This window comes from Dendrobates tinctorius, unplaced genomic scaffold (assembly GCF_039654945.1).
Source record: "Dendrobates tinctorius isolate UK_male_01 unplaced genomic scaffold, ASM3965494v1 ptg000028l, whole genome shotgun sequence".
In the NCBI taxonomy this organism is placed as follows: Eukaryota; Metazoa; Chordata; class Amphibia; order Anura; family Dendrobatidae; genus Dendrobates; species Dendrobates tinctorius.
The window spans coordinates 76478927-76504839 of NW_027361696.1; the positions used below are offsets into that span (position 1 = coordinate 76478927).

General features: G+C 43.7%; 1 protein-coding gene across 2 annotated transcripts in view; it reads left to right on the forward strand.

Annotated features, from left to right (window-relative positions):
- The window catches only part of LOC141085558 (myosin-binding protein C, fast-type-like), a 184662-nt gene that overhangs the window by 77063 nt on the left and 81686 nt on the right, over window positions 1-25913 (forward strand). Inside the window, exons 3-5 of one of the 2 annotated variants that reach the window (XM_073571011.1) lie at window positions 3132-3161; window positions 4040-4120; window positions 8745-8893. In XM_073571011.1, the coding sequence (XP_073427112.1) occupies window positions 3132-3161; window positions 4040-4120; window positions 8745-8893 (260 nt within the window). The remainder of the gene's footprint in view (window positions 1-3131; window positions 3162-4039; window positions 4121-8744; window positions 8894-25913) is intronic. The other variant, XM_073571012.1, reaches the window with a different exon arrangement.

The following is a 25913-nucleotide window of genomic DNA, read 5'->3' on the forward strand; positions in this document are numbered from 1 at the left end:
TGGGATTCTCCTTTTATTGTTTAGGGTAGAATCCATTTTGTCAGGAGAAGATTTGTCTCTTATTGTTTTTGTTCGTGCGCTATAGTTAGAAGAATGTTGTGATTCTCTATGTGAGTCTAATGAGCGGGGACTATTTCTCAATGGTGATCGTGATTTGACCGGACTAATAGTGTTTGCATGATTCCTGGGTTGCCGATGTTGACCAAATGTTCTCTCTGAACTTCTAGTATTCTGAGACTTCGATAAGGATGGTGTTCCGTTCTTCCCTTTTATTTTTTGATTACTCATCTTGAAAGATTTTTTATATCCTGCCAAACTGGCGGAGGGTATTGCAGTGGAATATACCTAGTATGGCAGATGAAAGGAGTGTATGCCGCAATGTTTTATTGCAAGTAGGAATCCTCCACTGATAGGGTTAATGTTCTTGTAATAGTAGAAGGGGAGGAGGCTGTGAGAAGTAACAAGCAGCTCAGCTCAGCAGGCTTCTCTGCGTTCCTGTTTTGGTTAATAGGGACAGACAGAGCGTATAGATTTACTTTGTTTTCCCCAGGGCCTATGGATTATCTTTGTGGCCCTTTTGTTATAGGCAGAGCTCGGGGGGGGGGGGGGTTTGAGGAGGATGGGCACAAAACCTCTGGTTCTCTGTGTATATTTTCAGGTACACTGTGCCTGTCAGATTGATCAACGGTGACTTGGCACGCCCCCTTGCCGCTCTTTTTGCAGTGGCGAAGATTAGCTGGTACCGAGTACCGAAGCCTCAGCAAGCTACCGGCCGCAGCTGAGAATCTAGGGCGCTTGTTCTTGTCGCCCTCCAGTAACACTATATGTGCTGAGGGAGGCTGGTTGTGGTGCTGATTACAGAGGTGAGCTGCGCTTCTCTGTTCTTAAGGGTGTCCGAGCGACACAGGAGCTTTGCCGCAGGTAGCACCGGTGGTTGTCTATAGTTCGACTCCGTCTGAGCAGGCAAGAGGAGGGCGTCCTCCTATGTGCAGTAAGGAGGGGGAGGGGGGATGAGCTGACAGCTAGGGCCACATGAGCAGTGGGGCAGGCTGTTACAGCCCAACGTTGGTGTGCAGCTTCAACAGTTGCCAGATCACCGCCGGCGACGCAGAAGTATCCGTTGCATTCTCAGCCTGGATCATGGCTGCGAACCGTGGTCCTGGCATCTCGTCCCCCTTTCTGTTCCCAGATATCTGAGGCGGCGCAGTACTCTGGGTCAGACAGTTATAGGAGGGACGGGAAGAACGGTGGACTGCGTGTACAGCGCGGGAGACTCCACTTACAATATCCAGAAGTCCGGACTCCCTGCTGCTTGTGTCGCTAAGCTTCGCCGCTTGGAGGGTCGCCGCAAGCTGGGTCGATCTAGGCCGCAGACTGTAGAGGCCTAGTAGACCACATTGGTTGTCGGTCAGTCTCTCTGGCAGCTATGTGGTTCCTGTAGAGTTGTCCGGAGCGGGCTTTCATGAGCAAGATCCTGGTGTCACCTGTGTATGGATGAGGCTCTGAAGAGGAGGGTCTTCGGCTCCAGCAATCTGGGTTGTTGGTTTAGGAAAGACCCAGGCTGTAGAGTGTGACTTAGTGGGGTAGGCCACAAATTGTATTCTCCCTTCTGCTGGGTCTAGGTGGCTAATTTTAGCACCAAAATGTTCATCCTGCTGAGAGGAGGCTGTCTCATGAGGTTTAGAGGCCGGATGTTTGATTTTAGTCCGTTTGTAGGTCTGATTAGGAGGTTTTTCCTCAGAGCTCCCTGAACCTGCGTCCTACATGTTCCAGACACAGGCCACGCCCCCTGTATCTTTCTACCCCTTACAGTTGCTCTCTGTTCTGTCATCATTCTAAGATTAATGGCCTTCATAATTTGAACCTCTCCCTCCAACACACAAGACTTTACTTGAGCTGCACACGTTTTCTGGAATGCGCTACCACCAGACTATCAGGTTACTAACCAATATCCATAGTTTATTGGATGCCCTATTTTTATCTTAATTTCTAAAATATTGAGTTCTGAGGCTTACCAGGATTGTCGCGAGCCTCAAAGTAATGTTTTTTTAGGTTGGATAATAATAACATACGAAGTTTGACGGTAAACATAAGGAGATATCCTCAAACGAAATGCAACATGATAATTGGCCGACTCTGTTTAAATCACGGATATGTGTAATTGTGTTTAATGTCTTTGTGGTATTGGATGTACCATCTGTGAGCATGCTTTGATTGTGTATGTGTATATATGTGGACTTGTGTCATCTCTATAGTTTGTCCATATCAGATTGGCATTGTTCTGTGATCTGTTGTGTGTGAAGAATGTTCTATGTGCGATGTTTTCATTTTCACGCATGTACGTGTTGACTGTTCTGCGTATACTGTCCAAGATGTTTGTAGTTGATGTTTTGTATGTTTTTGCATGTTCGATTTTTCTGTTCATCATCTGTCATCGACGGACCAAGCTGTTGCCAGTTTTGGAGTTACCTCTGAAGAGCCATTTTGCATGTGGCATGGAAGACCCGGGTCCGAGACTCATCGAGTCAGAAAACCACTGGCTTTTCATTGCTTTACAGCAATGAAGCATTGTTTGCAAATTTTCTTGCTCATGGTTGGTGTAGCGCACGGTACACAACTAAGTGAATAATGCCTATTCGTTACATTTTTTCTGAGCATACATTTTAATTTTTGAATTTCAGAGTATTATGATGAAGAAATGGCACAGGATGGTAAGTCTTCAACATTTAGTGACATAAGCAGTCAACAGAAACAGAATAGATATACAACACACCACTAGGAGTCGAAGAAGAACCAAGATACTTTTCATTCAGTCAAGAAGATTGGATTAGTCACATCTTTATCTGAAATGTTTTTGAAATCAACAGGTGAAGACAAAGTAGTTTATCACAGCATGAAATGCATGATGGGTTATGATACACGGCTGACCAACTATTTTCAAATAGTTGTAATTGAAAACCTGGAACACATAGAACATCAGAGCACCAGAATTACTTATCATCGATCAGTGGGGCATGCTGTCTACATGACATGTTGATAGAAAACAATGTGCTTGGCTGGTGGAGCATAGAAAATAGTACATGTTTCCTTAACTTTTTTATGAGTGTCCATTTTCATTTTTTAATTTACAGAGGACTACTTTGAAGATATGTCTTCATACGGTGAGTTCTTCAAGTCCGGACAAGGAGTAATGGAAAAAAGAAAAATTGGCATCAATATGTATTCCTTTCAAAGAACTTACCTTTCAAAGAAAAATAAATACACCTAATCGTATGTCCTAAATCCCAATGCTCGCAATATTTAGTGAGATTTTTTTAAAAAAAACTCTAAATCTAGTCACTTTATCAGCAGTATATAATTTTATTACTAAGGATTTGGCTTGATCTGTATTTTTATTGGTTCACCAAAAGTCTATTTGGTTGGTCAAATCTAATTTTTCATGTTGACCATTTTTTTCAATGCATAGTGAATTCATAAACCTTTCCAGTCAACTATTTTGTTGCTTAATTTGCACATGAACATATTACTTATTGCTAAGTACACATTAAGCCTCTAATCAGATTAGCATCAAGACTGTAGTTTAAATCAAGTCAAGATGGACTCTATTGACTTCCAGGATCCACTGAGGTTTTAATTCTCAACCTATTTAGTAACCCCCATTAACATTAGGCATATTTCTATTGTAGGTTTTTTTTTCCTATTGTATAAAAAACTCAAGTTGCCCAAAACAGTTAACATCTACTTCTTTGTCTCCACTAAGTATTCTGAGTGGACAAAGGTGAAATGCTCTGGATGGGATGGAAGTACATCCTTTTGCACTCAGAGTACTAATTCAGGGTCATTTGTCCTGCTTGTTGAAAGCAACAAGAGACTTTATAGTACAGGTTTGAACATTGTGCAGATAAAAGACCAACCATAGAAAACATGGAAACAGAGGAAATGAAATATTTTATAAAAATGATCTTTGACTATTCCTAAATACTTAATAATATATCACAACTTTGTGTGATTGAAAACTTTTTTTCTGCTTTGATTAAAGATGCTCATGAACCTGATGTCGATTTATCCACGCTGTCCGGATTATTTGTGAAGAAACCACATGATTTACGCGTTCAAACTGGTAAGTGCTAAGAACAAATACTGTAAAAATTAGTTCAGTTAAATGCATTACTTGGGGTTAATTAATATGATGGCAGTGAAATTAATGTTTGGGAAGTTTGAAAATGCTTGAAAAATTGCAAGAAGAATATAATATTTCAACCAATAGCAACCATAAAAAAAATGTGGCAGTCCAATGTAATTACCCCAAAAGTAGTAATCACATTTCATACGTAAATCAGAAGGGCGAGCAAATAAACAATAAAACGTAACCTCTAATCGGGAATGTAAAATATCAATAAATGAACAATAGGATTAACAATGTGGTTCAGATTGACATCTAAAAAGCCAAGGAAGATGAAAATTAGAGCTTGGTATGAAGTTTGCTTGATATGAATCAGTAAGCCCTTCAATTTATTCAGGCTTCCTCGGTTCTAGGAGGAGAAAGGTCCACTTTTTAGGGACTAAGTAAGAGGGAAAGGGATACATGTTCCTAGTAACATTGATTTATCTGGGAAGTATCACTAAATATGTAAAGTGTATCGGTCAATTGCCCAAAGTGACCCTACACTTATTCCCATATGTCCCTCTGCTAAACTCTGCTAAACATAATGCACAACTCTAGGGGTAAATAAAAACCTCTATCTTCCCCTACTGAAAATTTACAAAACTGATCATTTCTGTCCCTATAAGTTTTCGCCATTAATCAAAACTGGGGATCTATTAGTTATCTGCATCTGTTACTTTGCGGTATGGCATATGGCCCAGAATTATGGTCTAGTCGTGTATTACATTTTTATGAAGGGACATAAAGGAATACGTGCACGCATACCTCACAGCTTTGAAAGACAGGAAAGAGGGAAATATACTGTGGCACACATAGCGTACCAAAGCAAGTTTGTGTTTTTATTCTAAGCCACTTCAATAACCTTGCCCAGCACTTTGTATGTGCCCACACAGAAATATTGGTACTAGTGAAGCCCATAAATGATTCTACACTGTATAGTACCACTTTCACGGCCCCCCACAATGCCCCCAACACACATTATGATGTCCTCCAAAGTATTTTCTCCCACACACAGTAAAATGCTTCCACCGTATTCACACACACAGTATGATGTCCCCACAGTGCATTGCCCCACCCACAATATGATGCTACTATAGCCCACCGCACACAGTATGATACACCTCTCACACTACATTCCCTTACCAATAGCACAGTGTACTTTATTTACTTTACTCATTTATATATTCATTCCATAGTGCTTTATAAACATTATCATCACTGTCTCCATTGGGGCTCACAATCTAGATTCCCTATCAGAATGTCTTTGGAATGTGGGAGAAAACCGGAGTACCCAGAGGAAACCCACGCAAACATGGGGAAAACATACAAACTCCTTGCAGATGTTGTCGTTGGTGGGATTTGAACCCAGGACCCCACCACCGCAAAGCTGCAGTGCTAAGCACTGAGCCACCATGCTGTACTTTCCATCACACACAGTATGATGTCACTTAGATATCCTCTCACACACAGTATGATTCCACACGCACATCCCCCACACCCTACATTCCCCACCCACACACACTACATTCCCCCCACACACACTATGATGCCACACGCACTACATCCCCTACACACTACATTCCCCCCCACACACTACATTCCCCACCCCAACACACTACATTCAACCACATGGTATGATTCCACAATAATGTCCCAAATATATTATATCTCCCTCACAGCATAATGCCCCACAATACATTCTCCCACACACACTATGATTCCCCCTACACAGCTTCCCACACAAAGCATGATGCCACTCACACACAACATATTCCACCACACAGTATGAGGCCTCTTACATAGTACATCCTACCCAAAGACAGTACAATTGTGCTCAAAAGTTTACATACCCTGGCAGAATTTTTGTTTTCTTGGCCTTTTTTTTATAGAGTGTGAATGATAGCACCAAAACTTTTTCTCCACTCATTGTTAGTGGTTGGGTGAAGCCATTTATTGTCAAACTGTTGTGTTTTCTCTTTTTAAATCATACTGACAACCCAAAACATCCACATGACCCTGATCAAAAGTTTACATACCCTGGTGATTTTGGCCTGATAAAATGCACAGAATTTGACACAAATGGGTTTGAAAGGCTACTAAAGGTAACATCCTCACCTGTGACCTGTGACAAATGCCAGGAAAATAGTTCAGGATGCAAGTAAAAGCCTACAAATAACATCAGCTGAAATACTGGACTCTCTGAAAACTAATGGTGTGGCTGTTTCAAGATGCACAATAAGGAGGCAGTTGAAGAAAAACAGGCTGCATGGTCGAGTTGCCAGAAGAAAGTCAAATGACCCTGAACAAAAGTTCACTTACCCCATTTCTTAATACCCTGTATTGCCCCCTCTAACATCAATGACAGAATGAAGTCTTTTGTGGTAATTCTGGATGAGGTTATTTATTTTCTCAGATGGTAAAGCTGCCTACTCTTCTTGGCAAAAAGCCTCCAATTCCCATAAATTCCTGGGCTGTCTAGGATGAACTGTGCGCTTGAGAACTCCCCAGATTGGCTCAATGATATTGAAGTCAGGAGACTGAGATGGCCACTCCAGAACCTTCACTTTGTTCTACTGTAGCCAATGACAGGTTGACTTGGCCTTGTGTTTTGGATCATTGTCATGTTGGAATGTCCAAGTACGTCCCATGCGCAGCTTCCGGGTTGATGATTGCAAATTTGCCTCCAGTATTTGCTGATAATGTGCTGAATCCATCTTTCCTTCAACTTTGACCAAGTTTCCTGTACTTTTGTAGCTCACACATCCTCAAAACATCAGCGATCCACCTCTGTGCTTTACAGTAGGAATGGTGATCCTTTCATCATAGGCCTTGTTCACCTCTCTCCAAATGTAGCTGTCATGCCGCCTCCGCATACTCACCCGGCCTCCGCTCCCACGTCGCAGCCCCCCGCCGCCCTACAGCCACAGCGGTCCCTTCTGACAGGCTCGTGGCTGACAGGGTCTCTGCATGCAATGCGCATGCGCCATAGGCCGCGGCCATGCCTCACTCCTGTTACTTGTGCTACGGCAATGCCCTGACCCAGAAGCACCTACGGACCATTGGCAGACCTGACAGGGCCATATCAGGCCGTTCCCCCCTGAGGGAGGTGCCTGATCGTTGTATTTGCTAGCACACTGGGCCCTGCTTCCTCGCGTGCTCTCTGCAGTATCGCAGTCCTGCCTTCCGTGGTCCCTGCAGTAGCCCCGCAGCCCGATGCTCCATGGGTCCAGCTATCTATACTCCAGTCCTGCCTCCGGTGTTCCTGCTCCACCCTGCTATCTACACTCCAGTCCTTCAGTCCTACTCCAGTCCTGCCTCCGGTGTTCCTGTTCCACCCTGCTATCCACACTCCAGTCCTTCAGTCCTACTCCAGTCCTGCCTCCGGTGTTCCTGCTCCATCCTGCTATCCACACTCCAGTCCTTCAGTCCTACTCCAGTCCTGCCTCTGGTGTTCCTGCTCCATCCTGTTGTCTATGCTCCAGTCCTGCAGTTCTACTCCAGTCCAGTCTCCAGTGATCCCGCTCTGTCGTCTACGCTTCAGTCCTGCACTCCTACTCCAGTCCGTCCTGAGCTGCCCCTCTCGGTACCGGCTATCGTGGTACCCGAAGCCCTGGGCCTGTTCCTAACGATCCCTGTATAGGGGTCGGCTCCACCTGGCAGCTCGCCCGGGGCCCCTCGGTGCAACGGTCCAGAGGGTCCACTCCTGGAGATTTGTCTCCTGACCAGCCGTGGTAACAGTAACATTTATGGTTGTGGCCAAAAAGATTAATTTTGATCTCATCACTCCAAATTACCTTGTTCCAGAAGTTTGGAGGCTTGTCTCTGTGCTGTTTTGCATATTGTAGGCGAGATACTTTGTGGCATTTGTGCAGTAATGGCTTTCTTCTGGTGACTCGACCATGCAGCCCATTTTTCTTCAACTGCCTCCTTATTGTGCATCTTGAAACAGCCACAGCATTAGTTTTCAGAGAGTCCAGTATTTCAGCTGATGTTATTTGTGGGTTTTTCTTTGCATCCTGAACAATTTTCCTGGCATTTGTCACAGGTCACAGATGAGGATGTTACCTTTAGTAGCCATTCAAACCCATTTGTGTCAACTTCTGCATGTTATCAGGCCAAAATCACCAGGGCATGTAAACTTTTGATCAGGGTCATTTGGATGTTTTGGGTTGTCATTACGATTTAAAAAGAGAAAACACAATAGGCCAAGAAAGCAAAAATTCTGCAGGGGTATGTAAACTTTTGAGCACAACTGTATAAAGCCACATAGTCCCCAACACATTACATTCCCCCTTCAGCACGATGCCCCCAAAGTACATTCTCCCACACACAGTACGATGACCTTATGATACCCCACAAGTAGAATGATGCTCCCACACATACTACAGCATGGTCACATGACAGTACATTGCACCACACACAGTATGATGTCTCCACAGCCTCCACGCTAGAAGATGACCCCACACAAAGTATGATGTCCTCAGTAGACCACGTATACAAAGTATCACATGTTAAAATTAGTCTTGGGCTTGGAACAGTACTTTAATTTATTTGCTTTTTTCCACACTTCTTTACACAGGGAAAGATTTATCTGTAAATATTACAGTTAATGGTACTCAGCTTACTGCAAAGCCAATAGTAAAATGGTTTAAAGGAAAATGGCTGGAGCTGGGAAGCAAAAGTGGGACTCGGTATAAGTTTGAGGAGAGTTATGATGAAGCAAAAAAGGTAGGAATGTTTTTTTCTGCCCTACAAAGTAGTATTACTGATTAAAGTGTAATAAATTGACATGAAAAAAAATTATTAAAGTGAATATCCATCCTAGAATACCATTTGGCTTTTTAAAATCTTTATAGATTAAACATTGTGCTAATTAAAGGGGAATTGTGCTTTGTTGCTCAAGTTAGCATATTGAAGCCATCCTTAAATAAGTCATACTAACACTATGTTATAAAGCCAGCATCTGTCGCTATCAGCATGGCCAGAGCAAGCTCTGATTGCTATTGTCTAAGCATATACAGTGTATACTGCTTTCAGTCTCTGACAGCGGCATTTAGATGGCTTAATTACCTGTGCATGCACCTTCAAATGCCAAATTCCTCCCCCCGGAATCACAAAGTATTGATGGGATGCCTACCAGTGGTGTAACCAGAGTCTGAAGAGCCCTGATGCAAATATGAACCTGAACCCCACATGAAGGTCAGATGTATGGGCCCTGGTAGTGTTCCATATCCTATAAGGACACATGTGTTGCTCCTCCTCCACCAATGTGTAGTAATGTCCCTCATCCTGTACTAATTTACTCCATCCTGACCCCCTGTCAGGTATATATGTCCACCATCCATTACCCTTTCCTTGTACTGTATACAGTATATGTCCCCCACCCTGGGTCCATTCTGGTATATATGCCCCATCTCGGGTCCATTCTGGTATATATGTCTCCCATCTTGTGCCCATCCTGGTTTAAATGTCCCCCATAATGGGTACATGATGGTATATATGTCTCCCATCCTGGTGTATATGTTCCCTATCTTGGGCCTATCCTTGTATATATGTCTCCCATCTTGGGCCCATCCTGGTTCATATGTCTCCCATTCTAGGCACATCATGGTATATGTGTCTCCTATCCTGGGCCCATCCTGTTATATATGTCCCGCATTCTGGGTTAATTCTGGTATATATATCCCCCATCCTGGTATATATCCACCAGTCTGCCACTGTCTTTTAATGCTTAAAAAAAACCTACTTACTTTCTCTCGTTCACACTGTGGGATGCATTCTGTATTGTAGCGCTCAGAGTACAGCAGCTGATTTCAGTGTGCAAGCTACGGGCAGTGCATGCCAGTGATTTGCATGTTGATGTTAGATGCTGGCCTCTGATTGGCTGGAAGCTTGCATTATGGTGCAGGGACCTGGCGGGTCTTTGCACCGCAATAGATTATAGCTGAATGTATGTTCTTGACACTGCTGGCCCTGTTGCACCATATGCATTATACCTTTGTTGTCTACTAAAAGCCCATGTCACTGTCATTTTTGTTTATGTATGAATTTAAACTTTTCTAGGCTAAAAGAGATAAAATTACTGCAGGTTTAAATTCCCTAGGGACAAGAAAAAATAAATTGAAAATCAATCAAAAAAATTAATATTAAAAAAGCAGAAATTACAAATCAACTTCTTCAGTACTGCTCATTGACTATAAACATCCAAGCTGACCACACTTTACTTTGCAGTGACATTCTAAAAATCCAATAGAGTGTAAGCAGTTTGCACAAGACTGTGCAGCTGTGGGGCAGGGATCCTTTATTATATCTACCTGTGTCAGGGATGTATACATAGTGCTGAACCAGATGTACTAGTGTGCACAGTTTAGAAAGCACTGACAGTGCTTCCTTTTTCAGACCCAGGGAACATGTGATCACTGAGATTAAGGAGAGAGCAGAATCTGCTGTGTTTTAGGAGATTGAATCAGCTCTGCTATGCAGCCAGGAGGCTGGTATTTCCATGTAACAGAGGCTACAATCCTTGCCCAAGTTACAGAGGAAATCAGAAATTAAAACAATGTATTCAATTGTTAAATTTTAAAATGAAACCCCTCAAATGTCTTTTAAGACTTTAAGTTGGGTACAGTGTTTGAAATAAATTAAAAACTGAATAAAAATACTAGAAATAAAAAAAAAAGTCACCGCTAGTTTGAATGGCTGTTTATAGCCCTTCCGCTAAAACACGTATCCAATATATGAAAATAACTTATACAAAAAGGGAAGCACAATTTTAAATGTGTTTAGCCATCCTTTATAATTACAAAAAACCTTAAATATAAAAAATGTGAAAAATAGACACATCTTTCTTTTTATTTTTCCCTCATTATCCGCAATAAATGGAATCTAAAAATTAAGCAAAATTAAGCCACATGTATTGAGGGAAAAATGGCCAAAGATTATTTCAATATCAAAAGGAAAACATTTTTTAGAAAAGCTTAAAGCGCAAGTTCATTAAAACACGAAAATATGTTTGGTCAGGAACGGGGTAAAATGTCTTGGTCCTAAAACTAGTTAAATATATTATGTGTCGGTGTGAGCATAAAAGTCCAATATGTATCCCAGTATGTAATAAATAAAAACTAGAGGTTGGTACAGATCCATCAAATAAAAACATGAAAAAGATATGAGATTAGAAAATGACAACATAAACCAATTGTTTTTTGTACAGCAGAAAAGCATGTAGTTTTTACCGCACTATGAGTGTCATAACAATAAAACCCAAAAAACTAGGATAAAATTGCTTTTTTTTCACTATTTCACCTAAGTCAGAATTCTTTTTTTTTAGTACATTGTATTCCAAAATAGATAGCGTGATTCAAAATTACAACTTCTCACCTAAAAAGCAATTCCTTGTATGGCGTAAAAGCAAAAACATTTTGGTATAAGGGAAAGAAATGCAAAAATAAAAGCAAATTACAGGCTGGTGCAACTTCAGTGGAAATGCCTCAAGACAAAGAAATAATGCTCAGTAGTTTGTGTGGCCTCCACGACCTCCCTACAATGCCTGGGAATGTTCCTGATGAGACAGTGGATGTTCTCCTGAGCGATCTCCTCCCAAACCTGGATTAAAGCATCAGTCAACTCCTGAACAATCTGTGGTGCAACGTGACATCAGTGGATGGAACAAGACATGATGTCCCAGATGTGCTCAATTGGATTCAGGTGAGGAGAGGGCAGGCCAATCCATAGCATCAATGCCTTTATCATGTAGGAACTGTTGACGCATTTCAGCCACATGAGGTCTGGCATTGTCATGTATGAGAATGAACTCAAGGTCCAGTGCACCTGCATATGGTCTCACAATGGGTCTGAGGATCTCATCCTGGTACCTAATGGCAGTCAGGGTACCTCTGGCTTGTTAGGCGTTTGGTTCTTGTCGCTTCACAACAGGAATCCCGAGCTTTGCCTTCAGCGGTCTCCCATTCCTCTCCGGCCGCAGTGGAGCCTGCTCAACAGACTCGTCGATCCCAGCACTCTGCTCACACCAGCATTGTAGGTTTGGTTGCTGCTGCCCCCTCTTGTCCAGCTATAGCAACGCGTGTTGGTCAGCAGAGAGCTACTCCAGGGACTAAGTCCTCTGTAAGTCCACTGAGCATGCCCGTGGGCCAATCTCTCATTAGAGATCAGAGGTCACATGCTCAGGTCCTTCTACAGCTTGGATTGGACCATCAGGAAGGTCAGGAAGATTCCGGAAGGACGCTGCTATAAAAGGTTCGCATGGCCGCTCGGCCATGCGCTAAGATAGACTTTTGTTGAGACTTGTGTGAGTGATGACGGATGTATGTTACTGGTGACTGACTCATTAAATAACCCCTTCCTTTGATACGTATGTGTTAGGGTTAGTTCGGCCTGAGTCAGTGCCTCATGGTGGCAAGGCATGTGCCGCAGTGCTCCAGTCCAGCACAAAGGTTAGCGCCATAGTGCTGCCATATCTCCCATGCCTCTTGGCGGTATGAGTCTATCCACTGCACCCTGTGACAGCTAACAGGGCACAGCACTTTCCTAGCGTCACTCTCTAGCGCCGCTGCAGCGGCTCTGTGCGCAAGTGGGTCTAGAAGGACTCTGACTCCATGCCCCTGGGCAGAGTCCTGTGACCACATCGCTTGCGTTCACATTATATTAGTGTGACCTTGTGAAGTAACAGGGTTTGCCTCGCATACTCCTGGTGAGGTAACCCGAGCGTGCTACTATCCGCCATTGTCTTGCAGCAGTTTCCATCGCTGCACGGTGGACCCCAGGCTGCGAATGCACCTCATTAACATCTATATTATTTGGTGCATTCCATCAGCCTAACATCTGTCACATGTGCTCAGCGTGAACCTGCTCTCATCCGTAAAGGGCACAGGGCACCATTGTTGAATCTGCCGATCTTGGTGTTCACGGGCAAAGGTAATGCACGGTGTTGGGCTGTAAGCTGTAAGCCCAACACCCACTTGTGGAAGTCGGGCCCTCATACCACCCTCATGAAGTCTGTTTCTGACAGTTTGAGAAGACACATGCATTTTTGTGGACTGCAGGAGGTCATTTTGCAAGGCTCTGGCACTGCTCCTCCTGTTCCTCCTTGCACAAAGGAGGAGTAGCGTTCCTGCTGCTGGGTTGTTCCCCTCCACGTTTCCTGTTGTAGTGGCCTGTCTCCTGGTATCTGCTCCATGCTCTGGACACTGTGCTGACAGACACAGCTACCCTTCTTGACACAACTCGCATTGATGTGGAATCCTGGATGACCTGCACTACCTGAGCAACTTCTGTGGGTTGTAGCCTCATGCTACTGTACAGTACCTCTAGGGGTGAGAGCAATGACAAAATCCAAAAGTGACCAAAGCAACAGCCAAAAAGGATGAGAACAGAGAAATGGTCTGTGGTCACCCCTGCAGATCCACTGCTTTATAGGGGTTGTCTTGCTAATTTCCGATCATTTCTACCTGTTGTCTGTTCCATTTGCACAACAGCATGATAAATTGATTCATAATTGGTGTTGTCTCATAACTAAACAGGTTTATTTCACAGAAGTGTGATTGACTTGGAGTTACATTGTGTTGTTTAACCGTTACCTTTATTTTTTTGAGCAGTGATATATATATATATATATATATATATATACATACTGTATATACATATATATATATATACACATATATATAGGTTTTTGTATAAAAAATAGTTCAAGAGTGATATATATATATACATATATGTACAGTATCTATATATATACATATATACATACTGTATATATAGGCTTTTTATACAAAATAGTTCAAGAGTAAAATTGTAATTCTCAGTGATCACTCAAATCCCATCATTTAGATTAAAAAAGTAAATAAACTAATTGGTTGCTATGAGCAACTTTTAAACTTTTCGTTGCCTCATTTTTGATAAATCTGTCCAATATGCACTTAAAGGGAATCTGTCACCTATTTTTGCCCTATTAGCCACCGCCATCAGGAGCTTATCTACAGCACTCTGTAATGCTGTAGATAAGCCCCTGATGAAACCTGAAAGATAACAAAAACAAGTTAGGTTATACTCACCGGGGGGCGGTCCGGTCTGATGCGCAAGCGCCGGGAAAGGTCAGAGAGGTCCGGCGCCTGCGCACTGCAGTACTTTACTCTGCCCTCAACAGGGCAAAGAAAGTACACCTGCGCTGGAGCCGTGGCAGAAGTAAGAAGGAGGATGTCATCGCTAGAAGATGGGAGGCGCCGGACCGTGACATGCACCGGACCGCCCCAGGTGAGTATAATCTAACTTGTTTTTCTTATCTTTCAGGTTTCATCGGGGGCTTATCTACAGCATTACAGAATGGCCGCACCTCATAGGGCAAACATTAGGTGACAGGTCCCCTTTAAAGTCAATCAACTGGTCACATGATTCTGTTTTCATTTTTGTATTTATATTTTATTTCAAATATTTAAATACTATCCATATTATCAATATAACATTAGAGTTAAAGTAAATTCACCATTATTGTTTCCTTTATACACAACATACATCCAGCTCTATAATGATACAGGCAAATGCTCAAATATTATTCAAAGCATCATGGTATGAAACCATATGAATCTTGCACCCTCTAGTGGTGCCACTTTGTAATGCAGTCATTTTTATGACTAGTTATTAGTAAATAGGTGCAACTAAGTCATCCACTTATTACTCTTCCTACCACCCTACTACACACATGAATGGTCAAAACGAATGAGTGTGCATGTGTTCTGAATGGGGAGAGGGGAGTTGACACTTATCTATTTTGCTCTTCTTTCACTTTAAGTTTGCCGTACTTTATGTGTAAATAGTTCTTTCAGCATTATTTTAATCAAGTATTCTCATTGACAGTACTGTGCAGAAATTTTAATTTTGTTTATTTTTTCATGCCTGACAAAGGCATAGGTTCTACTCCGAAACGCGTTGCAATAAAGTGTAAGTTTTTTTACTTACCACCTGGATTAACCTTTGTCAGCAGCAGCGCCCGGGATCCACCACACTCCTCTCTCCTTTAAGTGCAAAAGTTTTAGGCAGATGTGGAAAAATGCTATAAAATAGGAAACATTTCAAAAATAGAAATATTAATTGTTTATTTTTATCAATTAACAAAATCCAAAGTGAATGAACAAAAGAGAAATCTAAACCAAAATAATATGTGGTGTGACTGCCCTTTGCTTTAAGAAAAAAAAAAAGCATCAATTCTTCTCGGTACTTGCACTCAGTTTTGCACGGACTCAGCAGGAGGTTGCTCGAAACATCTTGGAGAACTAATCACAAGTCTTCTGTGGATGTCACTTGTACAAATATTTCGGTCTCTTCATGTGATCCTAGACAGACTGGATGATGATGAGTTCAGGGCTCTGTCAGGCTGATTCATCCGTTCCAGGACTCCTTTTTACGCTGTAGATTGTTCTTAATTATACTGGCTTGTTGTTTGAGGTCTATGTTCTGCGTCAGAATACATTTGGAGCCAATCAGATGCCTCTCTGAAGATGGATAATTATCTGCCTGGATTTCTCAGCATTGAGAACACCATTAATCCTGAAAAAATCCCAACCTCCTTTTTCTGAAAGGCAGCCCCAAACTTATAAGGACCCTCCACCATGCTTCACTTTTCCTGCAGACACTCATTATTGCACCTATGGACCTCTCAGCTACCTCAGTGATAGTCTATCAACTGGTGTGCCAGCTCATCACACACCCTCTACTCTTCTTTGGCAAACGTTTGCCATGAGAAGCGTTATAAGAGTGGTGGACTATGCTGTCATATTCCTACCCCTGAAGACACCAATCGCGCCATGTGTATTATATCATGCGTTTTTACATAACTATATATATATATATATATATATATATATATAGTGTGATGTGAAGTGTAAACTATATTTTGCGGTTTTGAAATGTTTTAGGTACTCATGCCCGGGGGTCTGTGCGGACTGCCGTGGGTCTGTACCGGCCTGCCGGGGGGCTGTGCCGGCCTGCCGGTGGTCTGTACCGACTGTCCGGGGGTCTGAGCGGACTGCCGGGGGTCTGTACCAGCCTGCCGGGGGGCTGTGCCGGCCTGCCGGGGGGCTGTGCCGACTGTCCGGGGGTATGTGCAGTTTGCGGGGGTCTGTGCAGGCATCATCCGATGGGACTACAAGTCCCATCGAGCGATGCCTGCTACCATGACGGTGATTGACACATTAGCCAACGATGGGACAGTAGTAGTCCCATCATCCGGCCCATGTGTTGAATGTAAGAAAAAAAAAATACATACTACATACATGCTACATACATGCAACATATATACTACATGCATGCAACATACATACTACATATATACCACATATACCGAGGGGCTGTGCCGACTGTCCGGGGGTCTGTGCCGATTGCCTGGGGTTCTGTACCGGCCTGCCGGGGAGCTGTGCCGGCCTGCCGGGGGTCTGAACCGACTGTCTGGGGGTCTGTGCAGGCTGCGGGGGTCTGTACCGGTCTGCCGGGGGGCTGTGCCGGCCTGTCGGTGGTCTGTACCGACTGTCCGGGGGTCTGAGCGGCCTGCCGGGGGTCTGTACCGGCCTGCCAGGGGGCTGTGCTGGCCTGCCAGGGGGCTGTGCCGGCTGCGGGGGTCTGTGCAGGCATCGTCCGATGGGACTACAAGTCCCATCGGGCGATGCCTGCTACCATGACGGTGATTGACACATTAGCCAGTGATGGGACAGTAGTAGTCCCATCATCCGGCCTATGTGTTGAATGTAAAGAAAAAAAAAAAAAAAACATAGTACATACATACTACATGCTACATACATGCTACGTACATGCAACATATATACTACATGCATGCAACATACATACATACTGCATATATACCACATGCATGCAACATGCATACTACATATATACCACATATATACTACATGCATGCAACATGCATACTACATATATACCACATATATACTACATGCATGCAACATGCATACTACATATATACCACATATACCGGGGGGCTGTGCCGACTGTCTGGGGGTCTGTGCCAACTGCCCGGGGGTCTGTACTGGCCTGCCGGGGGGCTGTGCCGGCCTGCCGGGGGGCTGTACCGACTGTTCGGGGGTCTGTGCAGGCTGCGGGGGTCTGTACCGGCCTGCCGGGGGGCTGTGCCGGCCTGCCGGTGGTCTGTACCGACTGTCCGGGAGTCTGAGCGGACTGCCGGGGGTCTGTACCGGCCTGCCGGGGGGCTGTGCCGGCCTGCCGGTGGTCTGTACCGACTGTCCGGGGGTCTGAGCGGCCTACCGGGGGTCTGTACAAGTCCCATCGGGCGATGCCTGCTACCATGACGGTGATTGACACATTAGCCAATGATGGGACAGTAGTAGTCCCATCATCCGGCCTATGTGTTGAATGTAAAAAAAAAAAAATACATACTACATGCTACATACATGCTACATACATGCAACATATATACTACATGCATGCAACATACATACATACTGCATATATAGCACCTGCATGCAACATGCATACTACATATATACCATATATATACTACATGCATGCAACATGCATACTACATATATACCACATATATACTACATGCATACAACATGCATACAACATATATACCACATATACCGGGGGGCTGTACCGACTGTCCGGGGGTCTGTGCTGACTGCCCGGGGGTCTGTACCGGCCTGCCGGGGGGCTGTGCCGGCCTGCCGGTGGTCTGTACTGACTGTCCGGGGGTCTGTGCAGGCTGCTGGGGTCTGTACTGGCCTGCCGGGGGGCTGTGCCGGCCTGCCGGTGGTCTGTACCGACTGTCCGGGGGTCTGAGCGGACTGCCTGGGGTCTGTACCGACCTGCCGGGGGGCTGTGCCGGCCTGCCGGTGGTCTGTACCGACTGTCCGGGGGTCTGAGCGGACTGCTGGGGGTCTGTACCGGCCTGCCGGGGGTCTGTACCGGCCTGCCGGGGGGCTGTGTTGGCCTGCCGGTGGTCTGAACCGACTGTGCGGGGATCTGTGCAGGCTGCGGGGGTCTGTACCGGCCTGCCGGGGGGCTGTACCGGCCTGCCGGTGGTCTATACCGACTGTCCGGGGGTCTGAGCAGGCTGTGGGGGTCTGTGCAGGATCGTCCGATGGGACTACAAGTCCCATCGGGCGATGCCTGCTACCATGACGGTGATTGACACATTAGCCAATGATGGGACAGTAGTAGGCCCATCATCCGGCCTATGTGTTGAATGTAAAAAAAAAAAAAAAACATACTACATACATACTACATGCTACATACATACTACATACATGCTACATACATACTACATGCATGCAACATACATACATACCACATGCATGCAATATGCATTCTACATATATACCACATATATACTACATGCATGCAACATACATATATACTACATATATACTACATGCAACATACATACTACATTTATACTACATGCATGCAACATATATACTACATGCAACGTGCATACTACATGCATGCAACATACATACTACATATATACCACATGCATGCAACATGCAAACTACATATATACCACATATATACTACATATATACCACATGCATGCAACATACATATATACAACATATATACTACATGCAACATATATACTACATGCATGCAACATACATACTACATATATACTACATGCATACTACATATATACCACATGCATGCAACATACATATATACAACATATATACTACATGCATGTAACATGCATACTACATATATACCACATATATACTACATGCATGCAACATACATACAACATATACAGTCATGGCCAAAAGTTTTGAGAATGACACAAATATTAATTTTTACAAAGTCTACTGCTTCATTTTTTTTAATGGCAATTTGCATATACTCCCGAATGTTATAAAGAGTGATCAGCTTAACAGCAATTACTTGCAAAGTCAATATTTGCCTAGAAAATGAACTTTATCCCCCAAAACACATTTCAACATCATTGCAGCCCTGCCTTAAAAGGACCAGCTAACAACGTTTCACTGATTGCTTCATTAACACAGGTGTGGGTGTTGATGAGGACAGGGCTGGAGATCAATCTGTCATGAATAAGTAAGAATGACACCACTGGACACTTTAAAAGGAGGCTGGTGCTTGGCATCATTGTTTCTCTTCTGTTAACCATGGTTATCTCTAAAGAAACACGTGCAGTCATCATTGCACTGCACAAAAATGGCCTAACAGGGAAGAGTATCGCAGCTAGAAAGATTGCACCTCAGTAAACAATCTATCGCATCATCAAGAACTTCAAGGAGAGAGGTTCCCTTGTTGCCAAAAAGGCTCCAGGGCGCCCAAGAAAGACCAGCAAGCGCCAGGACCATCTCTTAAAAGTGTTTCAGCTGCGGGATCGGGCTACCAGCAGTGCAGAGCTTGCTCAGGAATGGCGGCAGGCAGGTGTGAGTCCATCTGCACGCACTGTGAGGCGGAGACTCTTGGAGCAAGGCCTGGTCTCAAATAGGGCAGCAAAGAAGCCACTTCTCTCCAGGAAAAACATCATGGACAGACTGATATTCTGCAAGAGGTACAGGGAGTGGACTGCTGAGGACTGGGGTAAAGTCATTTTCTCTGATGAATCCCCTTTTCGATTGTTTGGGACATCTGGAAAACTGCTTATTTGGAGAAGACCAGGTGAGCGCTACCACCAGTCTTGTCTCCTGCCAACTGTCAAGCATCCTGAAACCATTCATGTGTGGGGTTGCTTCTCAGCCAAGGGAATGGGCTCTCTCTCAGTCTTGCCTAAAAACACAGCCATGAATAAAGAATGGTACCAGAATGTCCTCCAAGAGCAACTTCTCCCAACCATCCAAGAGCAGTTTGGCGATCAACAATGCCTTTTTCAACATGATGGAGCACCTTGCCATAAAGCAAAGGTGATAACTAAATGGCTGAGGGAACAAAACATAGAGATTTTGGGACCATGGCCTGGAAACTCCCCAGATCTTAATCCCATTAAGAACTTGTGGTCAATCATCAAGAGACGGGTGCACAAACAAAAACCTTCAAATTCAGACAAAATAAAAGCATTGATTTTGCAAGAATGGACTGCTATCAGTCAGGATTTGATCCAGAAGTTGATTGAGAGCATGCCAGGGAGAATTGCTGAGGTCCTGAAGAAGAAGGGTCAACACTGCAAATATTGACTTGCTGCATTAACTCATTCTAACTGTCAATATAACCTTTTGTTACTCATAATATGATTGCAATTATATTTCTGTATGTGATAAAAACATCTCACAAACACACATAAAAACCAGAGGCCAGCAGATCATGTGAAAATATAATATTTGTGCCATTCTCAAAACTTTTGGCCATGACTGTATACTACATGCATGCAACATGCATACTACATATATACTACATGCATGCAACATACGTATATACTACATGCAACATGCATACTACATATATACTACATGCATGCAACATACATATATACTACATATATACTATATGCATGCAACGTGCATACTACATATATACCACATATATACTACATGCATCCAACATACATATATACTACATATATACTACATGCAACATACATACTGCATATATACTACATGCATGCAACATACATATATACAACATGCAACATGCATACTACATGCATGCAACATACATACTACATATATACCACATGCAAACTACATATATACCACATATATACTACATGCATACTACATATATACCACATGCATGCAACATACATATATACAACATATATACTACATGCAACATACATACTACATATATACTACATGCATGCAACATACATACTACATGCATACTACATATATACCACATGCATGCAACATACATATATACAACATATATACTACATGCATGCAACATGCATACTACATATATACCACATATATACTACATGCATGCAAGATACATACAACATATATGCTACATGCATGCAACATGCATACTACATATATACCACACATATACTGCATGCATGCAACATACATACAACATATATACCACATGCATGCAACATGCATACTACATATATACTACATATATACCACACATATACTGCATGCATGCAACATACATATATACTACATGCAACATGCATACTACATGCATGCAACATACATATATACTACATGCATGCAACATACATACTACATATATACCACATGCATGCAACATACATACATACTACATATATACCACATGCATGCAACATGCATACTACATATATACTATATATATACATCTGCATCCCAGCTTCTATCACTAACCACCTCTCTAGGCCTCTCACAGCGTTCAACCTCTGAGACACATAAGGACGGTAACACCCTTGATCTGGTCTTCTGCCGGCTCTGTTCAATCTCCCACCTAAACAACTCACCGCTTCCACTCTCTGACCACAACATTCTCTCCTTCACGCTCACAAATCCTCACCCACCCCAGCTCATTCCTACCTACCACACAGTCAGAAATCTACAAGCTATTAACCCTCAGACACTTTCAGATTCCCTACACTCATCTCTGTCCCCAATCTCCTCTCTTTCCTGTCCTAATCTGGCTGTTCATCACTACAATGACACTCTTAGAAGCACCCTTGACCAAGTAGCTCCCCTCACCATCAGAACCTCCAAACACAGAGTAAAACAGCCCTGGCTCACATCGCAAACTCAACTTCTCCAGCGATGCTCCAGGAGTGCTGAACGCCTATGGAGAAAAACCCGCACACCAGAAGACTTCATCCACTTCAAATTTATGTTAAGAACCTAGAACGCTGCCCTTCACCTTGCCAAACAGACCTACTTCACCACCCTGATCTCCTCACTAGCCAACAACCCCAAGAAACTTTTTGACACTTTTCACTCCCTCCTCAGGCCAAAAGCACAAGCCCCTATCACAGACATTTGTGCTGATGACCTGGCCTCCCACTTTACAGAAAAAATAGATAATATCCGTCAAGAAATCTGCTCCCAACCACCAAGTGCTGTGACTCCCATCCCTTCCTACATCTCCCCTGGCTCACTCTCCACATTTGATCCCATCACAGAAGAAGAAGTCTCCAGACTCCTCTCTTCTTCTCGTCCGACTACATGCACTACCGACCCCATTCCCTCACATCTCCTCCAGTCTCTCTCTCCAGTCGTCACAACCCACCTAACTACAATCTTTAATCTCTCCCTCTCCTCGGGCATTTTCCCATCCTCCTTCAAACACGCCATCGTTACTCCATTACTAAAGAAACCTGCTCTCAACCCATCCTGCACAAACAACTACAGACCAGTCTCCAATCTCCCCTTCATCTCTAAACTATTGGAACGCCTAGTTTACTCCCGCCTTACCCGTTACCTCTCCATTCACTCCCTTCTAGACCCTTCACAGTCCGGCTTCCGCCCCCTACATTCGACTGAAACTGCACTCATCAAAGTGACCAATGACCTTCTGACAGCAAAACGTAACGGTGACCACTCTCTGCTCATTCTTCTTGACCTATCTGCAGCTTTCGATACTGTTGACCACCATCTCCTACTCTCTAGGCTCCAGTCACTAGGCATTAAGGACACTGCACTCTCCTGGTTCTCTTCCTATCTCTCTGACCGCTCCTTCAGTGTTTTGTTCTCTGGCTCCACGTCATCTCCTCTTCCTCTCGCTCTCGGGGTATCTCAGGGCTCAGTCCTTGGCCCCCTTCTTTTCTCTCTCTACACGGCCCCAATTGGACAGACCATCAGCAGATTTGGCTTTCAGTACCATCTTTATGCTGATGACACACAACTATACACGTCTTCCCCCGACCTTACCCCCGCTGTACTACAGAACGCCAGTGACTGTCTGTCTGCAGTCTCCAATATTATGTCCGCTCTCTATCTGAAACTCAACCTCTCCAAAACTGAACTTCTTCTGCTGCCGCCGTCTACTAACCTCCCTAAATCTGACATTTCCCTCTCCGTGGGTGGTACCACAATAACACCCCGGCAGCAGGTGCGCTGTCTGGGTGTTATGTTTGACAGCAATCTCTCCTTCACATCCCATATACAATCCCTTGCCCGCTCTTGCCGCCTACACCTAAAGAACATCTCTAGAATCCGCCCTTTTCTCACTATGGAAACAACAAAAACCCTCACTGCAGCATTGATCCACTCTCGCCTGGATTACTGCAACGCTCTATTAATTGGCCTCCCCGTCACTCGACTATCCCCTCTCCAGTTCATACTTAATGCAGCGGCCAGGATCATCCATCTGGGTAATCGGTACTCGGACGCGTCCGCTCTTCACCAGTCCTTACATTGGCTGCCCATTCATTATAGGATCCAATTCAAAGTACTTGTTCTCACCCACAAAGCTCTCCACAGTGCGGCACCCCCTTACATCTCTTCTCTCATTTCTGTCTATCGGCCTAGCCGATCGCTGCGCTCTGCAAACGACTTTCGACTAACCTCTGCACTAATCCGTACCTCCCACTCCCGACTCCAAGACTTCTCCCGTGCTGCTCCTATCCTCTGGAATGCTCTACCCCAAGAAATCAGGACTATCCACAATTTGCATAGTTTTAGGCGCTCCCTCAAAACACACCTGTTCAGAGCGGCCTATCACATTCACTAATCAAAGTCATTCTCTGTGTAAGTGTGCGTGTGTAGCCCATTCACTATCTCCATCCATCCTTCACTCCCGCAAGATGGCTGGACCTTCATTGTAAATACACCATTGTAAATACACACCTATACTCTGTATCTCCCTCACCTCATTGTAGATTGTAAGCTCTCACGAGCAGGGTCGTCTTATTTCGTCTTATTTTGCTTTAATTATTGTATTGTTAGCGTTGTTACTTATGACTTGTGTTTTGAAACTGTTAAACTGTAAAGCGCTGCGGAATATGTTGGCGCTATATAAATAAAGATTATTATTATTATTATTATTATATACTACATGCATGCAACATACATACTACATATATACCACATGCATGCAACATGCATGCTACATATATACCACATATATACTACATGCATGCAACATACATATATACTACATGCAACATGCATACTACATATATACTACATGCATGCAACATACCTATATACTACATATATACTACATGCATGCAACATACATATATACTACATGCATGCAACATACATACATACTACATATATACCACATGCATGCAACATGCATACTACATATATACTACATACAGTGGGGCAAAAAAGTATTTAGTCAGTCAGCAATAGTGCAAGTTCCACCACTTAAAAAGATGAGAGGCGTCTGTAATTTACATCATAGGTAGACCTCAACTATGGGAGACAAACTGAGAAAAAAAAATCCAGAAAATCACATTGTCTGTTTTTTTTTCATTTTATTTGCATATTATGGTGGAAAATAAGTATTTGGTCAGAAACAAAATTTCATCTCAATACTTTGTGATATATCCTTTGTTGGCAATGACAGAGGTCAAACGTTTTCTGTAAGTCTTCACAAGGTTGCCACACACTGTTGTTGGTATGTTGGCCCATTCCTCCATGCAGATCTCCTCTAGAGCAGTGATGTTTTGGGCTTTTCGCTTGGCAACACGGACTTTCAACTCCCTCCAAAGGTTTTCTATAGGGTTGAGATCTGGAGACTGGCTAGGCCACTCCAGGACCTTGAAATGCTTCTTACGAAGCCACTCCTTCGTTGCCCTGGCGGTGTGCTTTGGATCATTGTCATGTTGAAAGACCCAGACACATTTCATATTCAATGCCCTTGCTGATGGAAGGAGGTTTGCACTCAAAATCTCACGATACATGGCCCCATTCATTCTTTCATGTACCCGGATCAATCGTCCTGGCCCCTTTGCAGAGAAACAGCCCCAAAGCATGATGTTTCCACCACCATGCTTTACAGTAGGTATGGTGTTTGATGGATGCAACTCAGTATTCTTTTTCCTCCAAACACGACAAGTTGTGTTTCTTCCAAACAGTTCCAGTTTGGTTTCATCAGACCATAGGACATTCTCCCAAAACTCCTCTGGATCATCCAAATGCTCTCTAGCAAACTTCAGACGGGCCCGGACATGTACAGGCTTAAGCAGTGGGACACGTCTGGCACTGCAGGTTCTGAGTCCATGGTGGCGTAGTGTGTTACTTATGGTAGGCCTTGGTACATTGGTCCCAGCTCTCTGCAGTTCATTCACTAGGTCCCCCCGCGTGGTTCTGGGATTTTTGCTCACCGTTCTTGTGATCATTCTGACCCCACGGGGTGGGATTTTGCGTGGAGCACCAGATCGAGGGAGATTATCAGTGGTCTTGTATGTCTTCCATTTTCTAATTATTGCTCCCACAGTTGATTTCTTCACTCCAAGCTGGTTGGCTATTGCAGATTCAGTCTTCCCAGCCTGGTGCAGGGCTACAATTTTGTTTCTGGTGTCCTTTGACAGCTCTTTGGTCTTCACCATAGTGGAGTTTGGAGTCAGACTGTTTGAGGGTGTGCACAGGTGTCTTTTTATACTGATAACAAGTTTAAACAGGTGCCATTACTACAGGTAATGAGTGGAGCAAAGAGGAGACTCTTAAAGAAGAAGTTACAGGTCTGTGAGAGCCAGAAATCTTGATTGCTTGTTTCTGACCAAATACTTATTTTCCACCATAATATGCAAATAAAATGAAAAAAAAAACAGACAATGTGATTTTCTGGATTTTTTTTTCTCAGTTTGTCTCCCATAGTTGAGGTCTACCTATGATGTAAATTACAG